At 41.5% G+C, this 17212-nt stretch overlaps 1 protein-coding gene across 4 annotated transcripts in view; it reads right to left on the bottom strand.

Annotated features, from left to right (window-relative positions):
• Position 1: 1 nt before the first annotated feature.
• ccny (cyclin Y) overlaps positions 2–17212 on the bottom strand; it is a 62274-nt gene continuing 45063 nt past the window's right edge. Inside the window, exons 3-11 of one of the 4 annotated variants that reach the window (XM_054766284.1) lie at positions 11872–11906; positions 11678–11701; positions 11287–11387; positions 11148–11183; positions 10874–10931; positions 9853–9972; positions 8438–8604; positions 5469–5631; positions 2–2032 (exon numbers count right to left, since the gene is read on the bottom strand). In XM_054766284.1, coding sequence (XP_054622259.1) covers positions 1916–2032; positions 5469–5631; positions 8438–8604; positions 9853–9972; positions 10874–10931; positions 11148–11183; positions 11287–11387; positions 11678–11701; positions 11872–11906 — 821 coding nt within the window. In that variant the 3' untranslated portion in view covers positions 2–1915. The remainder of the gene's footprint in view (positions 2033–5468; positions 5632–8437; positions 8605–9852; positions 9973–10873; positions 10932–11147; positions 11184–11286; positions 11388–11677; positions 11702–11871; positions 11907–17212) is intronic. The other 3 variants (XM_054766283.1, XM_054766286.1, XM_054766285.1) reach the window with 3 other exon arrangements.

The following is a 17212-nucleotide window of genomic DNA, read 5'->3' as shown; positions in this document are numbered from 1 at the left end:
ACAATAGCAACTTTCTCTCTAAAAGACACATTTGTGCATTGCAGTCATCCTTCTACACCTGCTTCAGTGGGGTCTTCCCTCGATGTGACGTTTCTTACTTGCTTGTATCTTCCAATTTGTGCGGTCTATTCAATGTTTACAAATCAAATTTCCAGTCACCAATCATTCAAAGATGAGGTCTATACGTCTGTAATGGTTTTTTGTCCTAGTTGGTTTCAGCGGCTAGCTATAGTGAGCTAACTACACTGATGACGGTTTTCCGGCTATGTGCCAAGCAGGTCACTTTTGGTAAAAATATTATATCAAAAGCTGCTATAAGTTGTGCTAAAGAATCTTTAGATCAAAGGCTAATGTTACAAATAAAGAATTTTAAAGCAAAAACTAGCAAGCAAAGTGGCTAACTTATGCTACTTGAAATGGGTTGGGGAAAAAGGAAATGAAAGTAATATACGACACAGTGTGTGCCCAATAAAATTTAATAAACGAGCATGAAAACTAATTTTGGATTTATTTACGTTGGGCCTTTTTTTCACAATTGAAAGTTGTATAAGTTGTATTAAATTTTGTACTGTACTATTCATGACAATCCCACACAGTGAAGCATCTGGTTTCACCCTGCGGATTTAATTTTGTCCGTTTGGTGTGTCTCTTTGTGTATCGTAAATAAAATATATAACAAGGTTTGTAGACAAGATCTAAAAAATAATTTTAAAAAAATCACATCAGCCTAAATTGGTGAATTGTACTAAGATGGCAACTTAGTTACAAAACTTCAACAAAAACAAGAAAGAAGTATTTGAGGGTGTCATTTCCAATTTTAAAACTTTATACTTCTTTAAATGATTTGTCACATAATTGCTGTCCACCTCATGTACAGTAGAAACTAATAGAAATATTCTAACAGTACAAGAGCAGTTGTTGCACATTGGCACTGTATATACACTATACAGACACAAATTAGCAAAAGCTATACAATCTGTGTGTGAGCAGTGTTATATAATTGTCACATTTTCATTCATTCAGCCTCTCTCCACAACATACAACTTGTCATGTTTTAGTGGCTTTTGAATGCAGAGCTTTGACTTGTGCTGCAGGAAGAACCATAGAAAAACGTAGCCAGGGCTAAAAAGTTATCTGTTAGTGAGTGGTTTTCTCCAGTGGTAGTTGAAGTCGCTTGGAACAGGCACCACAGGTCAGGACAATGGCAGTGAAAAAAGTACATGACCTCTGGTACATTTCACATCAGACTGAGAGAAAGTATGCATGCTTTTTCTATACCTGATCACAACAACGAGGCAAAGCATATTGCTTGAAGTGAACTGCGGTATCTGAGTGGGGACAAGACACTTGCAAGTTGAATCAGTCATCATGTCAAAAGTGTCCAGTGAGAGTTCGAACACTGATTTTCTTTGGCCCACTGAGCAGGAATGTCGGGTATAAGGCTAAAATAATATAGAGCCAACAATGGTGTGCTGATATGCAATAACAGAATGTGTACTCTGTTGTGTATGATTGAATTGGGAATGGAAGAGCGTGAGGAATTAAAAATAAGCTAAGAAACAAAGGCGGAAGTTTAAAAATGACAGGAATGTAGCAATGGTGCTACTTTAATTTGTTTTCCCTTCCAACGTTGACATCTCACATGTTGTATTTCCATTTCGCATCTGCGATCCTTCATTTTGTTGCGCTCACACACCTCAGTTTGGTTCTGCCCGATTCGGTCTGGTTCAGTGTAGTACAGTTCCTTTATTTACAACCAGAGAGGTGTGCGATCTTGCTTCGTAAAAGTGTCAGTTTTTGTTTGTGTGTGTCTGATCAGACACACACACACACACACCCACCCACATATCCACTGGACAGCCGCTTTCCTTGGCCAGCTGGCAGGTCCGTCTGCTCCTGAGCGTCGCAGCTGCCATTAGGAAATGATGGCTGGACACCACCGCACGCCTGCCAGGTTGTCTGCACTCACCGACCGCTTCTTGGCTAGCCTCTTCAGGTCCTTGTATTTATCATCACACAACCTAGAGATAGCCTGGAAGTCAAAACAAAATGGCAAATGAGCGGAAGGAATGGCCGATGTTGGAACGTGCACAGCCACCTCAATGCCTTAACTCCGGTACGGGGGCCATTTTTCTGTTGGCCCGCAGCGCAATCCAAAATAAAATCGCAAGCTGTCACATCACTGAAGCAGTCCTCAAGTTATGTTTCGTGGTTACAGTGTTTGGCAGTTACGTATGAACCCCCATAAATGATTAAAAAAAAGAGAAGTCATTATGTGCGCGGAGTGTAAAATGCCATTGGTGGAAGATTGCGGATACGTGGTACATGTGGTCGTGCACTACACTGAGGAAGGGCAACATCACTTTTGTTCTTTTAAGTCAACATTTTTCCCTTCATTATATCTCCCAAGCATGAGGTAGGCTCTTCAAAGTAAAAGAAAGTGAAAAGTGAAGTGAAATTAGACACTGACCAACATTGTTTGCATGCCCGCTCCAAGCCACTCAAATGCTGCGACCATCATGAAGGATAACGATGGTATCTTTGAACAGGTGAAAGGATCTGCTCCTATGAATTGACAGTTATAACTACGCACTACTCTCAATATTGAGACTTCCTCCCAATAAGCCTGTCTCTCCCTCCCTTACAACACCCCTTCAGGTGTGCAAGGCAACCCAGGAATAACAGTAAGGAGGTGATCTCTATTTTATTTCATTCATGTATTTAATGTTTTTATTTCCATATTTTATATGTCCTTCATGTGTTCTGCGTACAGTGCGAGTGACTTACAGGAGGTGTTAACTTTGGTATCATTTAAGTATAAATTCTGACTTCAGCCATCATAGAAATGGAACCCCTACGTAACTCGAGGACCACCATTTGCTGTCAACACAAATCTGAGATGTTTTTCTTTACAGTAAATATATTTTATCGTCATTAGTTTTGCATGTCTTGAGCAACAGGGTGATTGAAAAGTAACTCCTAACTTAAATACTTAAAACCGATTAATTCTAACTTTGTTCTTTAATGTATGATAATGTAATAATAATGTCATGTCATCTATAAGGTCTTTCCTTACCATGTGCATTTCCATGGGGTTGTGTTTGTGAACATGTGTATACATTAGCATGTCAACACAAGTGTTCACTAATTCATTTTCCTTCTAGGACAACTAGGAGATCTTTTTTGACTGCAGCAATAACAAGCCTGTTTTATTAGTTTAACCTTTTGTCAAATGCACGCACCCTTTTGTAAGCTGTTTTGCCAAAAGTCACAAACCAACATGACCGTAGAACAAAATGTCATAGTTGGCTGTTCCAAACTACAGATGTTAATTACACCAAATTTTTTAAAAAAAGTCTCAGAGAAGCCACCACATTTAGAGTCATTGTGTGCTTACGATAGGAGTGGGGGAAATAATCGATTCTTAGATGCATCACGATGCACACATTGACAATTATTAATCGATTCATAAATGTCAATAATCTATGCTGACGGAACAAAAAAACGCACCAAATAGACAGAAAGCAGAAGTGCCGCCCAGACAGTTTATGGTGGTGCACCAAAGTGTAATGGGTGCCACACACGGGAGGCGACAAACGACAGCGGTTGGCAAAACTCATCGCTAACGCGTAGCAAACCAAGCACACGGGAGGCGACGAGCAATGTGTTCACATCCGCAGCGAATTGTATGAGTCTCTGTCTTGCTAGTACCGGTTCTTGCTAGTATTGAAGATAAACTTACATAATTCGGTGAAAATGAATTTAAACGTACCTGCTGTTTACTCTGACACCGAGTTCCCATGCGGCTGTTTTTTTTTTTTTTTTTTTTTTACATCTCTATATTCTTTTTTAGAAATGTGAAATGGCTCTGGGAAATCTGACACGGCAAGCATAGCGTACTGATTAGCATCCTTTCCTCTCATTGGTCGATCAATGAAACTCCTGCTGATTGTTCCTTGTCTGGGCGACAGCAATGAAAAGTTGAACATTTTCAATTTTCTGGGATCGCGTTGCAAGCCAGCGTCTGCACAAACACGCATGAACACAAACTTTCCCACGCACGCGAATTTCATGGAGACCATGTCGTCTCCCCTGTGTGGCGCCCATAAGACGCTACCAGAATGGCTGAGCATAAACTCCAACCCGCACCCGCTGGATTTAAAGCAAGCATCTGGAAGCACTTTGGCTTTCACGTAAGTTGAAGGTAGAAATGAGCTGGACAAGAGGCAGACAATATGCAAGTTTGTCATACAAGCTTCAAATATTTTGGGTACATGACAAATATGAGAACCCACATAGCACATTTCCACCCGAACCAGGAGGAAAAACAGCCAGCTGAAGTTGCTGCCGACCAGAGAACCATCGAGCAGGTGATAACTCATTTTCCAACCAACTCGGAAAAGGCGAAGCGAATCACAAAGTCAATGGCAACTTTTATCGTGAAGGATTTTTGGCCGTATTCTGTTGTTGAGAAGCAGGGCTTTCGTGCTTTGTTGTGCACTTCACTGACACTGCAATTTTGAATTAGGGCATCCTAGTTGTTTTGGTTCTTCATAATATACTGACGTCTGCAAGCATTAGAGCCGCTGGTACAGAAATCTATGTTTTGTATGAAAGCTGTTTTTGCCTTTGCTATACAGCAAAAATATTATTTTCTCAGAGATTCTATGCTCAGGATTTTAGTTTGAATTCAGAAGTCCATTATTTATTTCTGAGTAATGGCAGATTTTTTATGTTGGTTACTTGGAATATGCTGAAGTTTGTTCATTTTATACATGCTGCTTACTGATGCACTTGGCTTCTCCTGCTGGTTCTGTGCAATGGGAAATATGTTGGTAGATGGAACCTTCCAATTGTTTCATTTTTATTTTAACTGTGGATCACTACAAATATGCTTTGTTTTAGCAGTATACAGTGAGTAAAAAGAAATTATACATAGAAAAATATTACACATGAAAAAACTATTGTTCACAAAAAAAGATGCATTGATAATTGTTTTATCATCGCATCGCAGGTCTCTGAATCGTATCGAATCGTGAGGTGGCCAGAGATTCCCACACCTAGCTTATGATGGGCTATACATCGAATGACGGCTAATGTCAGTGGCTACATTTCGCCAAATCACTACTGTTAACTGACATCAAACATGTCTAATGTAAGTGCGTGTGTATTACGGGGCGTGGCTTGCAGTGTCGGAGCCCATTCAGTACCTGAGCACCTTTAAGCAGTTATAGCAAAAGATACCAACAATGAAGCACACCACCGTTACCTGATACCCAAGCAAAGCAGGATATTCCCACAACGACATGACATCTTATTCATTACTGAAGTTACTGTACAAGCAAGAGGATGTCTGCACCAGTGTTCAGATAAAATACTTAACGGAGAGCGACAATTGAGACAGGGCAGGAGAAGAGCTGAGTCTTGTGTGTTAAACTTGCGACCAGAATAGTGCAGCCACTACTCACCTCCAGTTTCTGCGCCTTGTCCCTGTTGAGAGGCTCTAGAGGAAAACTGAGGTTGTTGGCCTCAGCCAGAGAACGCAGGTCAAAGTAATACTTAGCGTAGACGCTGGACGGCACATTGATGTTGAACTGTAGCAGCTCCAGAAACTGCCGCTCCAGCTCGTTCCTTGAATGGAAAAATATGATCTGTGACTAGACAAGGTAATAAAGCACGTGGGAAACACACCTTTAGCTGACTGCAACATCCATTTGCTTTTCTGTGGTTTTGGTTGTTTGAGTTGTGTTGTTAGGGCCCTGTCACACCTTGACGATTTAGCCAGCGCATGCCTGACGTGATCATTTTGATGGCAAATGTTGAACTGCCGACGTTTTTTTTTGCAATTTTAGACGTATACATAGCGTATTCATAACGAGTTTGACGTATACATGACGTATTAGTAACTTATATAGAACATATCTCTAACTTATAGACAACTTATATCAACGAATGCGTAACGTGTTGCTGCCGTTCACAACTGATGCCCAATGCCCAATGCCTGTCACACCTTGACGATTTAGCCAGCTTACGCCAACGTATGAAAAATTTGGCCAATACGCTGGCGTACGTCGTAGTACATCCAAGTCGTCCAAAAATTTAGTGCATGCACAAAACTTTTCGACATATGTTCACACAAGTTATTTGTAAGTTACGCACAAGTCGTAATACGTCAAAATACCTTGAGACAAAACTGTATCTTCTTGGCAAGCGTTGGCTGAAAGGAGATGGAGGCTGACGTGTTTGCATTTGCAGATAAATTTGCAGATTGACCAGTAGGGGACACTGTGACAGTGGGAATGGAACTAACATTTATTTTATTTATTTTTTTTGCTCTTTGTCTGAGAGAAACAATGCACATTTTAATCAAGCATTATTGATCACGTCAACATAAAGTGCATAGGAGTATTTACATTAAAAAAGAATGGAGAGATACAGCATGTTACTATCCAAGTTAGCGTTAGGTTTGATGCACTGTTAGTATAATTTGTAAGGCATTAATAAAGTGGATTGAAAAGAGAAAAAAAAAAAAAAAGGTTGGTTCCATTCCCAGTGTCACAGTGTCCTCTACTGGTCAAGCTGCAAACTTATCTGCAAATGCAAACACGACAGCCTCCATCTCCTCTCAGCCAACGCTTGCCAAGAAGATACAGTTTTGTCTCAAGGTATGTTGACGTATTACAACTTGTGCGTAACTTACAAATAACGTGTGTGAACAGGTGTCAACGATCGCATAACTTATTGCCCGCGGATGCGGGACGTATGAATCATACGTTGACATACGTCAAAAAGTTTGGTTCATGCACCATATTTTTGGACGACTTGGACGTACTACGACGTATGCCGGTGTGCTGTTAACATATACAAAATTTACCCATAACTTATTCGACGTACGCCAGCGTATTGGCCAAATTTTTCATACGTTAGCGTAAGCTGGCTAAATCGTCAAGGTGTGACAGGGCCTTTAGATACATTCCTGCTCTTTTTCATTGCATTTGTTTGCCGCCCACACTCGTTTACTGCCGTGCAGCAACACAGAAGCTAAATTTAGAGTCCATGACCATTCTAACTGTGGCCTTAATCCATCTATTCTTGTCCATGAGTATTTCTTTTACAAGACAAGCTGAGGTGAGATCTGGTTCTCTCCATCTGTTGGGAGCATTTGGGGATTGGAAATTGATCCCCCAAGGAAATCCGTGGTCAAATGCTCAGTCACTGCTATATAAGAATAAATGGTCTGTATAGTCTATAGACTATATACACTGGTCAAAAAAATAAAAGGGAGCACAAACAGAAAGTAAACAACAGAAGGTATCTCCAAGTCAATCACACTTCTGTGAAATCAAACTGCAACACAGCAACACAGATTGACAAATAAGAATATTTAATTCATCCAGATCTGGGATGTCTTATTTTAGTGTTCCCTTTATTTTTTGAGCAGTATATATACTGTAGTCTATATGCACACATGCATGCCTGGCTCATCAAAGTGGCAAGCTAACCAAACAGGTGCATTAGAAGATAGTTGAGGGATTTCTGAGGCCAAGGACAGGCACACAGAGCCACCCGTGCAGACCAGTGTGCCAATACAGCACAGTTAGAGGGTAGAGTGGTAACACGTCTACTCTATCATGTTCTCGCTCAGAAAAGACACTCACTGTTCCCTCCAATAAAGATGGCTATGGAATAGGTCAGTGTGTGTTCTTAATAAAAGTGACGGTAAATTATGGGCAATGTATCGGACCACTAATGAAAGTTGACAACCAACAAGCCCTTTTCAACCTTAACACAGTGGGAATGGATGCAGCTAAACAAGTAAACATTGGTGTCATAATATCCACCTTTGGCTATGTTTGTTTTATTTACAAACTATGCATGCATTTGTGGGAATTTGTCACAACAGTTAAGACAACATTGGCAAAGTTAAAGTAAATGCTTCAAATGAAAGTAAAATGCCTCAAATGTAGAGTATTAGATTAGAAGCGTTTTGAGTAGTACTTGAGGATGGAAAATCTAGTCAAGTATAAGAGATGTAGGTAAATGCACTAAGCCTAAATACTGTATATAGTTTATGAATGAAGAATATATTGAAAATGTCCTGAATGGGCATATGGTGGCCAAGAAGGAAGATCAACGTAATGCAAAAGCAAGACAGCAGAAATACAAAAGCACTACTGCACATCACCACAACACAAACGCAAACTCCTCAACACCTCTGAAAATCAGCACAAAGGAAGTGCTACACAACCAAAATAGATCACGCTGTGCAACTGTTACAGACGTTCAAACCAAACATTTGTCAATAGAAAAATGTTTAATTTCCTTTCTGCTTGGTGGAACTATCTAATTTCCGTACGCATATATTTCAACAACTCAGACTACACTACCAGAATATACAGTATACTGAAGAGTATAAAGTATTTGCAGAGTAACTCACATGTCTTCCACAGTGATATCCTTGAGAATTTGGCAGTAGTCGACATTCCACACTGCCTGATCATCCCAGACTTTGGATGCCAGGAGGATGGCTCCTAACACAATACGCTTCCAGTTGGCTGGGCAAATGTCAATCTCAGCGTAGGTCAGGAGCCTCTCCAAATACACCTTTTTCACAAAAGAAATGCAATCAACCCTGTTTCACAACATTAGACTAAAAAAATCAAAATATTTATGGTAATGGTAAATGTTGACTTTATTTGGAACATGCGTACAAGTTGCATTGGATTACATCACATAGTATCATTCACACTTCCACACGTCCAAAAAGGACTAGGAAAAAGCCAAATTTATTTAATCCTACCCCCTCCCGTCATTTCACATCGATCCTAGTTGTTCACTTCCTGTATTCCAAATGTACTCTTTCCTAGTTTAAAATACATAGGAAAATGATAAGGTAATATGTTGTAAAATAGGACATCAAGGTTCTTGTCACTGTAAATAATTTATAGAACAGTCATCCATCCATCCATTTTCTATATGGCTTCTCCTCATTAGGGTGACGGGGGCATGCCAGAGCCTATGCCAGCTGACTTCGAGCGACAGGCGGGGTACACCCTGGACTGGTGGCCAGCCAATGGCAGGGCACATATAGACAAACAACCATTCACACTCACATTCATACCTATGGACAATTTAGAGTCTCCAATGAAGCTAACATGCATGTTTTTGGAATGTGGGAGGAAACCGGAGTAGCCGGAAAAAAACCCACACACGCACGTGGAGAACATGCAAACTCCACACAGAAATGCCCAGCGGAGATGTGAACCCACGTCATAAAAAAAAATAAATAAATATAAAATAATAATGGGCCGCACGGTGGCCTTGTGGTTAGGATGTTGGCCACACAGTCAGGAGATTGTGAAGATCTGGTTTCGAAACTCCATTGTTGTTCCTTGTACTTTGTAAACATGAAGTGCTTGTAGTGTTTAATGAAATGGATGATTTGAGTGCATTGTTTGGTTGTTTACTTATGGGTTACATTATTAGATTCCACATGCTGATATGCTGAAGGTTTTTAGCGTTGTTCTGGCATATAAATATTTAAAGTGTAATTTTTCCAAAGGTCATTTTTGTCGTGTCTTGTTGACAATAATTGTGTTGTGTTTTGGGTAGCAGGTTATTGTTTGCTTGATGCGTCATTTTAGCTGTTTGAAAGTTTACCAGATCAGCTAAAGTGAATAATTGTGATTTTAGGAATAAAGGGTTTGAATGTTCTATAAACGGCATTCTGGATTATCCTAACTGATCTTTTTTGTAGAACTGTTAGTGAGTGAAGTGTACTTTTATCGTTATTTCCCTGAAACACGTACACACACACACACACACACACACACATACAGTTGGTGCTCTCACCAATGTGACAATTGCACACTCAGCCGTGAGCTGTGCAGCGCTGAAGAGCGTCCTTACAAAGCGATAAATCTGCTTCTGCTCTGGGTCGTGCTTGTCGTAGTCCAGAGGAATTTCAGACTTCTGCAAAGAAGGGATGAAGCAGAGGGCATCAGGTATAGCGGCTTGGTGATTGGTGTAACCCACGTGGCTGTTTTTGTTTTTTTTTTACCAAATGCTGTTCCTCTAGCCTTAGTGTATAGTAACAATCAATCAAGCAAAAAAGCCAAGCCTCCCCGAGAAGGGCGAAAAACCACAAATAAAGAACACACCTATAAAATGCCCTATTGATACTCTCAACCCCTATTCCCTGCTCAGTTATAACATGCATTTTAGATCCAGTTTTCCACATTAAGAACCAATTACAGGCATAGAGGTTACAGTATTGTGCTTATAAAACGTGCACTTACGCCTCCTGTAAAAGCATCTTCTTGGTAAAACATAGATCTTGTGAATTTCTCTTGGAGATTAATAAAGTATCTACCTGTATGTAGAGGACTGACTTGTGAGACATCGCCCTCTGCTGGAGCGATAGCTGTAACACATTTTTTGCCCAGCAGATAACGCCATGAAATAAGCAAATATGGGATCTACTGAAGTGGTTTCAATAGACTCGTCATGGGCTTGAACGTCTTCATTATTTATTTGAATACCAATCCAATGTGATTTGTTGCCGTTGACTGCAGGTTTTGGAGAATCTCTTAGGCAGCATCAAATCATTACTTTGACATCACTCACTGAACAAGCAATACTTAGATGGGAAAGTCCAAGAAAATCTTGTGTGAAGATCTACAAAAATTCAATATTTTTGCAAGTTGGAAATGTCATTTCTAAACAACTGCAGATTCCAAGATCACCAGTTTAAACATCTGTACTTAGTACAAGTTAGTTGGATGTAGCCATACAGTCACCCTTAGGTGAAAACAAAAATTGGTTGAATTTTGATTCAAATGTGAGGAATATATATATGCAGTTACTGTCTTACTGAGAGAGGATGCAGCTTCTCATCAAATATGTCCAACATCATTCTTCCATCAACTTCTCTGGAATGACAGAGAAAAAGAGCATGAAACTGCATTAAATAATGTTCAATAATGTTGCTAGTTCAATAATGCGTGAACTAGCCTAGCTTGGCACTTTGATATTAAATTAAGAGTTTAGCTGTTGCCTTCTTAACTGTGACACTGATTTCATTCTTTGCACTAAACTTGAAAAGGAACTAAGACAGAAAGACGTGCAAAGACTTTTTTTTTTTTTACCTGTTTCGTATGTGATAGAATATTGCAAGGGCTACACTGCAAAAAGTCACAAACAAAAGACTATTAACTTAAAGGTCAAATGTCTTCAAAAGTATTTCAATACATTTGAAAGAAATCTTGAAATATCAGATGGAATTACCATTTAATGGTGTATTTGAGGTTGGGCTGACTAACAGTGCTGTCATCAAGGAATATGGTAGAACACGAGCTGTACTTTCGTCTCACCGGGCCTGGATGATGCTGAAGGTGGATGGACAAAAAATAAATCAATAATAATTAAACAGGTGACTCCATTTTCCATATATCCAATATTTTCTATATTCCAGAGAAGTGAAAGGACCAACAAACGGCTTTGGAGAGCTTTGATTAGCCAACCAAAAGTGTGACAAATGATGACATGGAACTGTTGGTGGTACAACCTGCCACTAAAAGAATGGCAAAAAATGCTGTCTATTGAAGCAAACAATGAGTCTGTGTAGTTGGAATGATGGATGCACAAGGGGACAGTGCTATACTTTTGTCATCTTTACCTTGTTTTCCGAAATGTGTGTGAACTTGCAAAAACATAGAAGAGACAACAATTACTATTTGCACACTTTTTGAAATAAATAATAATCAGTTCCATTATAAAAAAATCTCTTTTTTCCCCCTTTGCATGAGCTATTAAGAAAAAACTGATCCTTTAAGTGTTACTCAGGCAATTGTTTTAATATACTGTACTTACATGATTGATGTAAAGGCTCTTCCTCTTTTCTCGAACTGACAGGAAAAAAAGAGAAAAGATGAAACGAAAAGGGCACTTTTTTTTTTTTATTTTGCCCATCATCAACAATCCTTATGTGAAACATGAACACATTTCTTTCTCGTTTCTGTGTTCTAAAGATATAAAAACATAAAAAAACAGAAGGCTCATGACTGCATGTATGGGAACCACTTATTCCGCCTATCAAGCCTTCTGAAAAAGTCTCCAAAAAGCGCCAACAACGCCCCATTTACATATAATGTGATGTGCATATAACCAAGCTACAGCGACTTTGTTATTATTATTAACATTGTCACACAGATTGAACTACATTACTGGTGCATTGACACTTAGCCATAATACACCGGCTAGTGACTAGTTTCACCACAGACTCACCTGCAGCACACCAGCATCGCGCTCACAACGCCTCAGACACTACGAAAAGGTAAGGCTACATATTGGAATGGACACCAATGCTGCTGTATATTTTTAATTTTGAATTTGGAAATGTTAACGATAGGTGTAGGCATTCCTTTTCTATATTGCTAAGTGAAATCAATGAAATCAACTATGCTGAAAACCCACAGCATTTCCGTGTGTGGAATTAAATTATGGAACGGATTGAGTAAGGAACTCAAACAAAGTACAGAGATGAGCAAATTAAAAAAACAATACAAACAGTTGGTGTTTGCTAAATACAAGGCAGAAGAGTCTTGATTATCACAATGATGTTCTGTCAGGTTTATTTTTTTTTGTTTTGTTTAAAAAAAAAAGTTTTGTTCTTTATTCATATTTATTTTAAACATTTATTTTATTATTATTATTAATGTATATACAGTATATATATATATTTTTTTGGGGGAGAGGGTCTTACCGTTATCTATTATGTATCATTCTGACTATCAGAGAAAACATGACATGGCATGCAGGAAGTGAACAACATGTACTGTACTAGATGTAGAATAGATGAGGGGTAGGATTAAATAAGCTTTGCTTCTTCCTACTCCTTTTGGACATGTGGAACTGTGAAAAAAGGATTCATGAGATGTATTCCATTGTAACCTTCATGTTCAAATAAACTAAACCAAACCAAACCAAAACCAAATGTGCAAGGAAGGAAGTTCCGGTAATGCTTAAAGATTGGCAAAATACTGTAAGTATTACATGTTATCATGAATGTACCTGTTACTACATGCTCACAGCATGGACAGAAAACCATAAAACCTAGCTGGAGCTTTCTGGAGGTATTTTAATAGCAGCCTTTCTAGGCCGAATAGGTGTGTCCCATTACATGCAGTAATGAGCTGCCTCTTTTACCTGTTTTTATATCTTTAGAAAGCACAGAAAGGAGAAAGACGTGTTCATGTCTCACATAAGGATTGTGGATGATGAGCACAATTCCAAACAAAGTGCACTTTTCCTTTAAGACAGGTCAGTGTCAGAGCAGTACCACACTCTGGACGGCAGGGGTCAGCATTGATCTAGGGCAGGGGTGCTCACATTTTTTTAGCCTGAGAGCTACTTTTAAAATGACCAAGTCCCAAAGATCTACCTACTACTATAAATATAGAATGTATATATATTTACTATATTTTTTTTAAATATGAGTACGTATTTATGTAGTTTATCCATGTATATCAGGAGTGCACGCACTTTCTCAGCATGCAGTACAAGTCCAAATGATCTACCTCTTTCTATAAAACCTACAAAATGTAACCAGTAAACTCTGACATTCTATTGTAAATATTCATGATTAGTATTTCACATTCACATTTTCAAAGCTCCTCCCTGAGCTACCACCTAATCGTGGCGGAGGAGTTTGTGTGTCCCGATGATCCTGGGAGCTAAGTTGTCAGGGGTTTTTATGCCCCTGGTAGGGTCACCCACGACAAACAGGTCCTAGGTGAGGGACCAGACAAAGAGTAGCTCAATAGACCTCTATGATGACAAAAAACATTGGACCACGTTTTCCCTTGCCCGGACGCAGGTCACCGGGGCCCCCCTCTGGAGCCAGGCCTGGAGGAGGGGCACGATGTCGAGCGTCTGGTGGCCGGGCCTACGCCCATGGGGCCCGGCTGGGCACAACCCGAAGAGACGACGTGGGTCCCCCCTCCAATGAGCTCACGGTCCGATCCTCAGCTACAGAAACTAGCTCTAGGGACATGGAATGTCACCTCTCTGATAGGGAAAGAGCCTGAGCTGGTGCATGAGGTTGAGAAGTTCCGGCTAGATATAGTCAGACTCACCTCAACACACATCAAGGGCTCTGGAACCAGTCCTCTTGAGAGGGGTTGGACCTTGTTCCACTCTGGCGTTGCCAGCAGTGAGAGGCGACGGGCAGAGGTGGCAATTCTTGTTACGCCCCGGCTTGTGGCCTGCATGTTGGGAGTTTAACCCGGTGAACGAGAGGGTAGCTTCCCTCCGCCTTCGAGTGGGGGGACGGGTCCTGACTGTTCTTTGTGCTTATGCGCCAAACAGCAGTTCAGAATACCCACCCTTTTTGGAGTCTCTAGAGGAAGTACTGGAGAGTGCTCCCTCAGGCGATTCCCTTGTTCTGCTGGGGGACTTCAACGCTCACGTTGGCAGCGACAGTGAGACCTGGAGAGGCGTGATTGGGAGGAACGCCCCCCCCTGATCTGAACCCGAGCTGTGCTTTGTTATTGGACTAATGTGCTCGTCACAGATTGTTGATAACAAACACAATGTTCAAGCATAAGGGTGTCCACATGTGCACTTGGTACCAGGACACCCTAGGCCGCACTTCCATGATTGACTCTGGTCGTATCATCGGACTTGCGGCCATATATTTTGGACACTCGGGTGAAGAGAGGGGTGGAGCTGTCAACTGATCACCACCTGGTGGTAAGTTGGCTCCGATGGTGGGGGAGGATGCCGAACAGACCTGGCAGGCCTAAACGTATTGTGAGGGTCTGCTGGGAACGACTGGTAGAGTCCCCTGTCAGAAGGAGTTTCAACTCCCACCTCCGAGAGAGCTTCGAACACGTTCCAAGGGAGGTGGCGAACATTGAGTCTGAATGGGCCATGTTCCGTGCCTCTATTGTCGAGGCAGCTGATCGGAGCTGTGGCCGTAAGGTGGTTGGTGCCTGTCGTGGCAGTAATCCCAGAACCCCTTGGTGGACACCAGTGGTGAGGGATGCCGTCAAGATGAAGAAGGAGTCCTATTGGGCCTTTTTGGCTCATGGGAGTCCAGAAGCAGCTGACAGGTATCGGCAGGCCAAGCGGTCTGCGGCTCTGGCAGTCGCTGGGGCAAAAACTTGGACATGGGAGAAGCCATGGAGAATGACTTCCGGACGGCTTTGAAGAGATTCTGGACCACCATTCGGCGTCTAAGGAGGGGGAAGCAGTGCACAGTCAACACCGTGTATGGTGGGGTTGGTGTGCTGCTGACCTCGACTCGGGATGTTGTTGATCGGTGGAAAGAATACTTCCAAGACCTCCTCAATCCCATCGACACGTCTTCCGATGAGGAAGTAGAGCCTGGGGACTCCACGGTGGGCCCTCCTATCTCTGGGGCTGAGGTTGCTGAGGTTGTCAAAAAGCTCCTCGGTGACAGGGCCCCGGGGGTGGATGAGACCCGCCCGGAGTTCCTTAAGGCCATGGATGCTGTAGGCATGTCTTGGTTGACACGACTCTGCAGCATCGCGTGGACATCGGGGGCAGTACCTCTGGATTGGCAGACCGGGGTGGTGGTCCCCCTTTTTAAGAAGGGGGACCGGAGGGTGTGTTCCAACTATCTCCTCAGCCTCCCTGGTAAGGTCTATTCAGGGGTTCTGTAGAGGAGGATCCGCCGGATAGTTGAATCTCGGATTCAGGAGGAGCAGTGTGGTTTTCGTCCTGGTCGTGGAACTATGGACCAGCTCTACACTCTCAGCAGGGTCTTTGAAGGTGCATGGGACTTTGCCCAACCAGTCTACATGTGTTTTGTGGACTTGGAGAAGGCATTCGACCGTGTTCCTCGAGGAATTCTGTGGGGAGTATTCCGGGATTATGGGGTATCGGACCAGCTAATTCAGGCTGTTCGTTCCCTGTATAACCGGTGTCAGAGTTTGGTTCACATTGGCGGCAGTAAGTCAAAACCGTTTCCAGTGAGGGTTGGACTCCGCCAGGGGTGCCCTTTGTCACCAATTCTGTTCATTATTTTTATGGACAGAATTTCTAGGCGCAGCCAGGGCGTTGAGGGTTTCCGGTTTGGTGGCTGCAGGATAGAGTCTCTGCTTTTTGCAAATGATGTGGTCCTGCTGGCTTCATCAAGCCGTGATCTTCAACTTTCACTGGATCAGTTTGCAGCCGAGTGTAAAGCGGCCGGGATGAGAATCAGCACCTCCAAGTCCGAGTCCATGGTTCTCGCCCGGAAAAGTGTGGAATGCCATCTCCGGGTCGGGGATGAGATCCTGCCCCAAGTGGAGGAATTTAGGTACCTTGGGGTCTTGTTCACGAGTGAGGGAAGGATGGAACGCGAGATCGACAGGCGAATTGGTGCGGCGTCTGCAGTGATGCGGACTCTACATCGGTCTGTTGTGGTGAAGAGAGAGCTAAGCCAAAAGGCAAAGCTCTGAATTTACCGGTCAATCGACATTCCTACCCTCACCTATGGTTTGGTTTGGTTTAGTTTATTTGAACATGAAGGTTACAATGGAATACATTTCATGAATCATTATCATTATTTCACAGTTCCACATGTCCAAAAGGAGTAGGAAGAAGCAAAGCTTATTTAATCCTACCCCCCATCCAAATCTACATCTTGTACAGTACATGTAGTTCACTTCCTGCATTCCATGTCATGTTTTCTGTGATAGTCAGGATAATACATAATAGATAACGGTAAGACAGCCCTCCCAAAAAAAAAAAAAAAAAAAAATTATATATATACATGAATAATAATAACAATACTAAATAAATAAATAAAGAACAAAGCTTTTTTTTATAAACAAAAAAAAAACAAAAAACAACAAACCTGACAGAACAATCAAGACTCTTCTGCCTTGTATTTAGCAAACATCAACTGCTTGTATTGTTTTTTGAATTTGCTCATCTCTGTACATTGTTTGAGTTCTTTACTCAATCCGTTCCATAATTTAATTCCACACACGGAAATGCTATGGGTTTTCAGCGTTGTTCTCGCATATAAATGTTTTAGGTTTAATTTTCCTCTAAGATCATATTTCTCCTCTCTGATGGAGAAATACTTGTTTAGGTTTTTGGGTAACGAGTTGTTATTAACTTTATACATTATTCTAGCGCAGGGGTAGGGAACCTATGGCTCGGGAGCCAGATGTGGCTCTTTTGATGACTGCATCTGGCT

The sequence above is a fragment of the Dunckerocampus dactyliophorus genome, chromosome 21 (genome assembly GCF_027744805.1).
Source record: "Dunckerocampus dactyliophorus isolate RoL2022-P2 chromosome 21, RoL_Ddac_1.1, whole genome shotgun sequence".
Taxonomy (NCBI): Eukaryota; Metazoa; Chordata; class Actinopteri; order Syngnathiformes; family Syngnathidae; genus Dunckerocampus; species Dunckerocampus dactyliophorus.
This window is presented reverse-complemented; position numbering and strand designations above follow the sequence as displayed.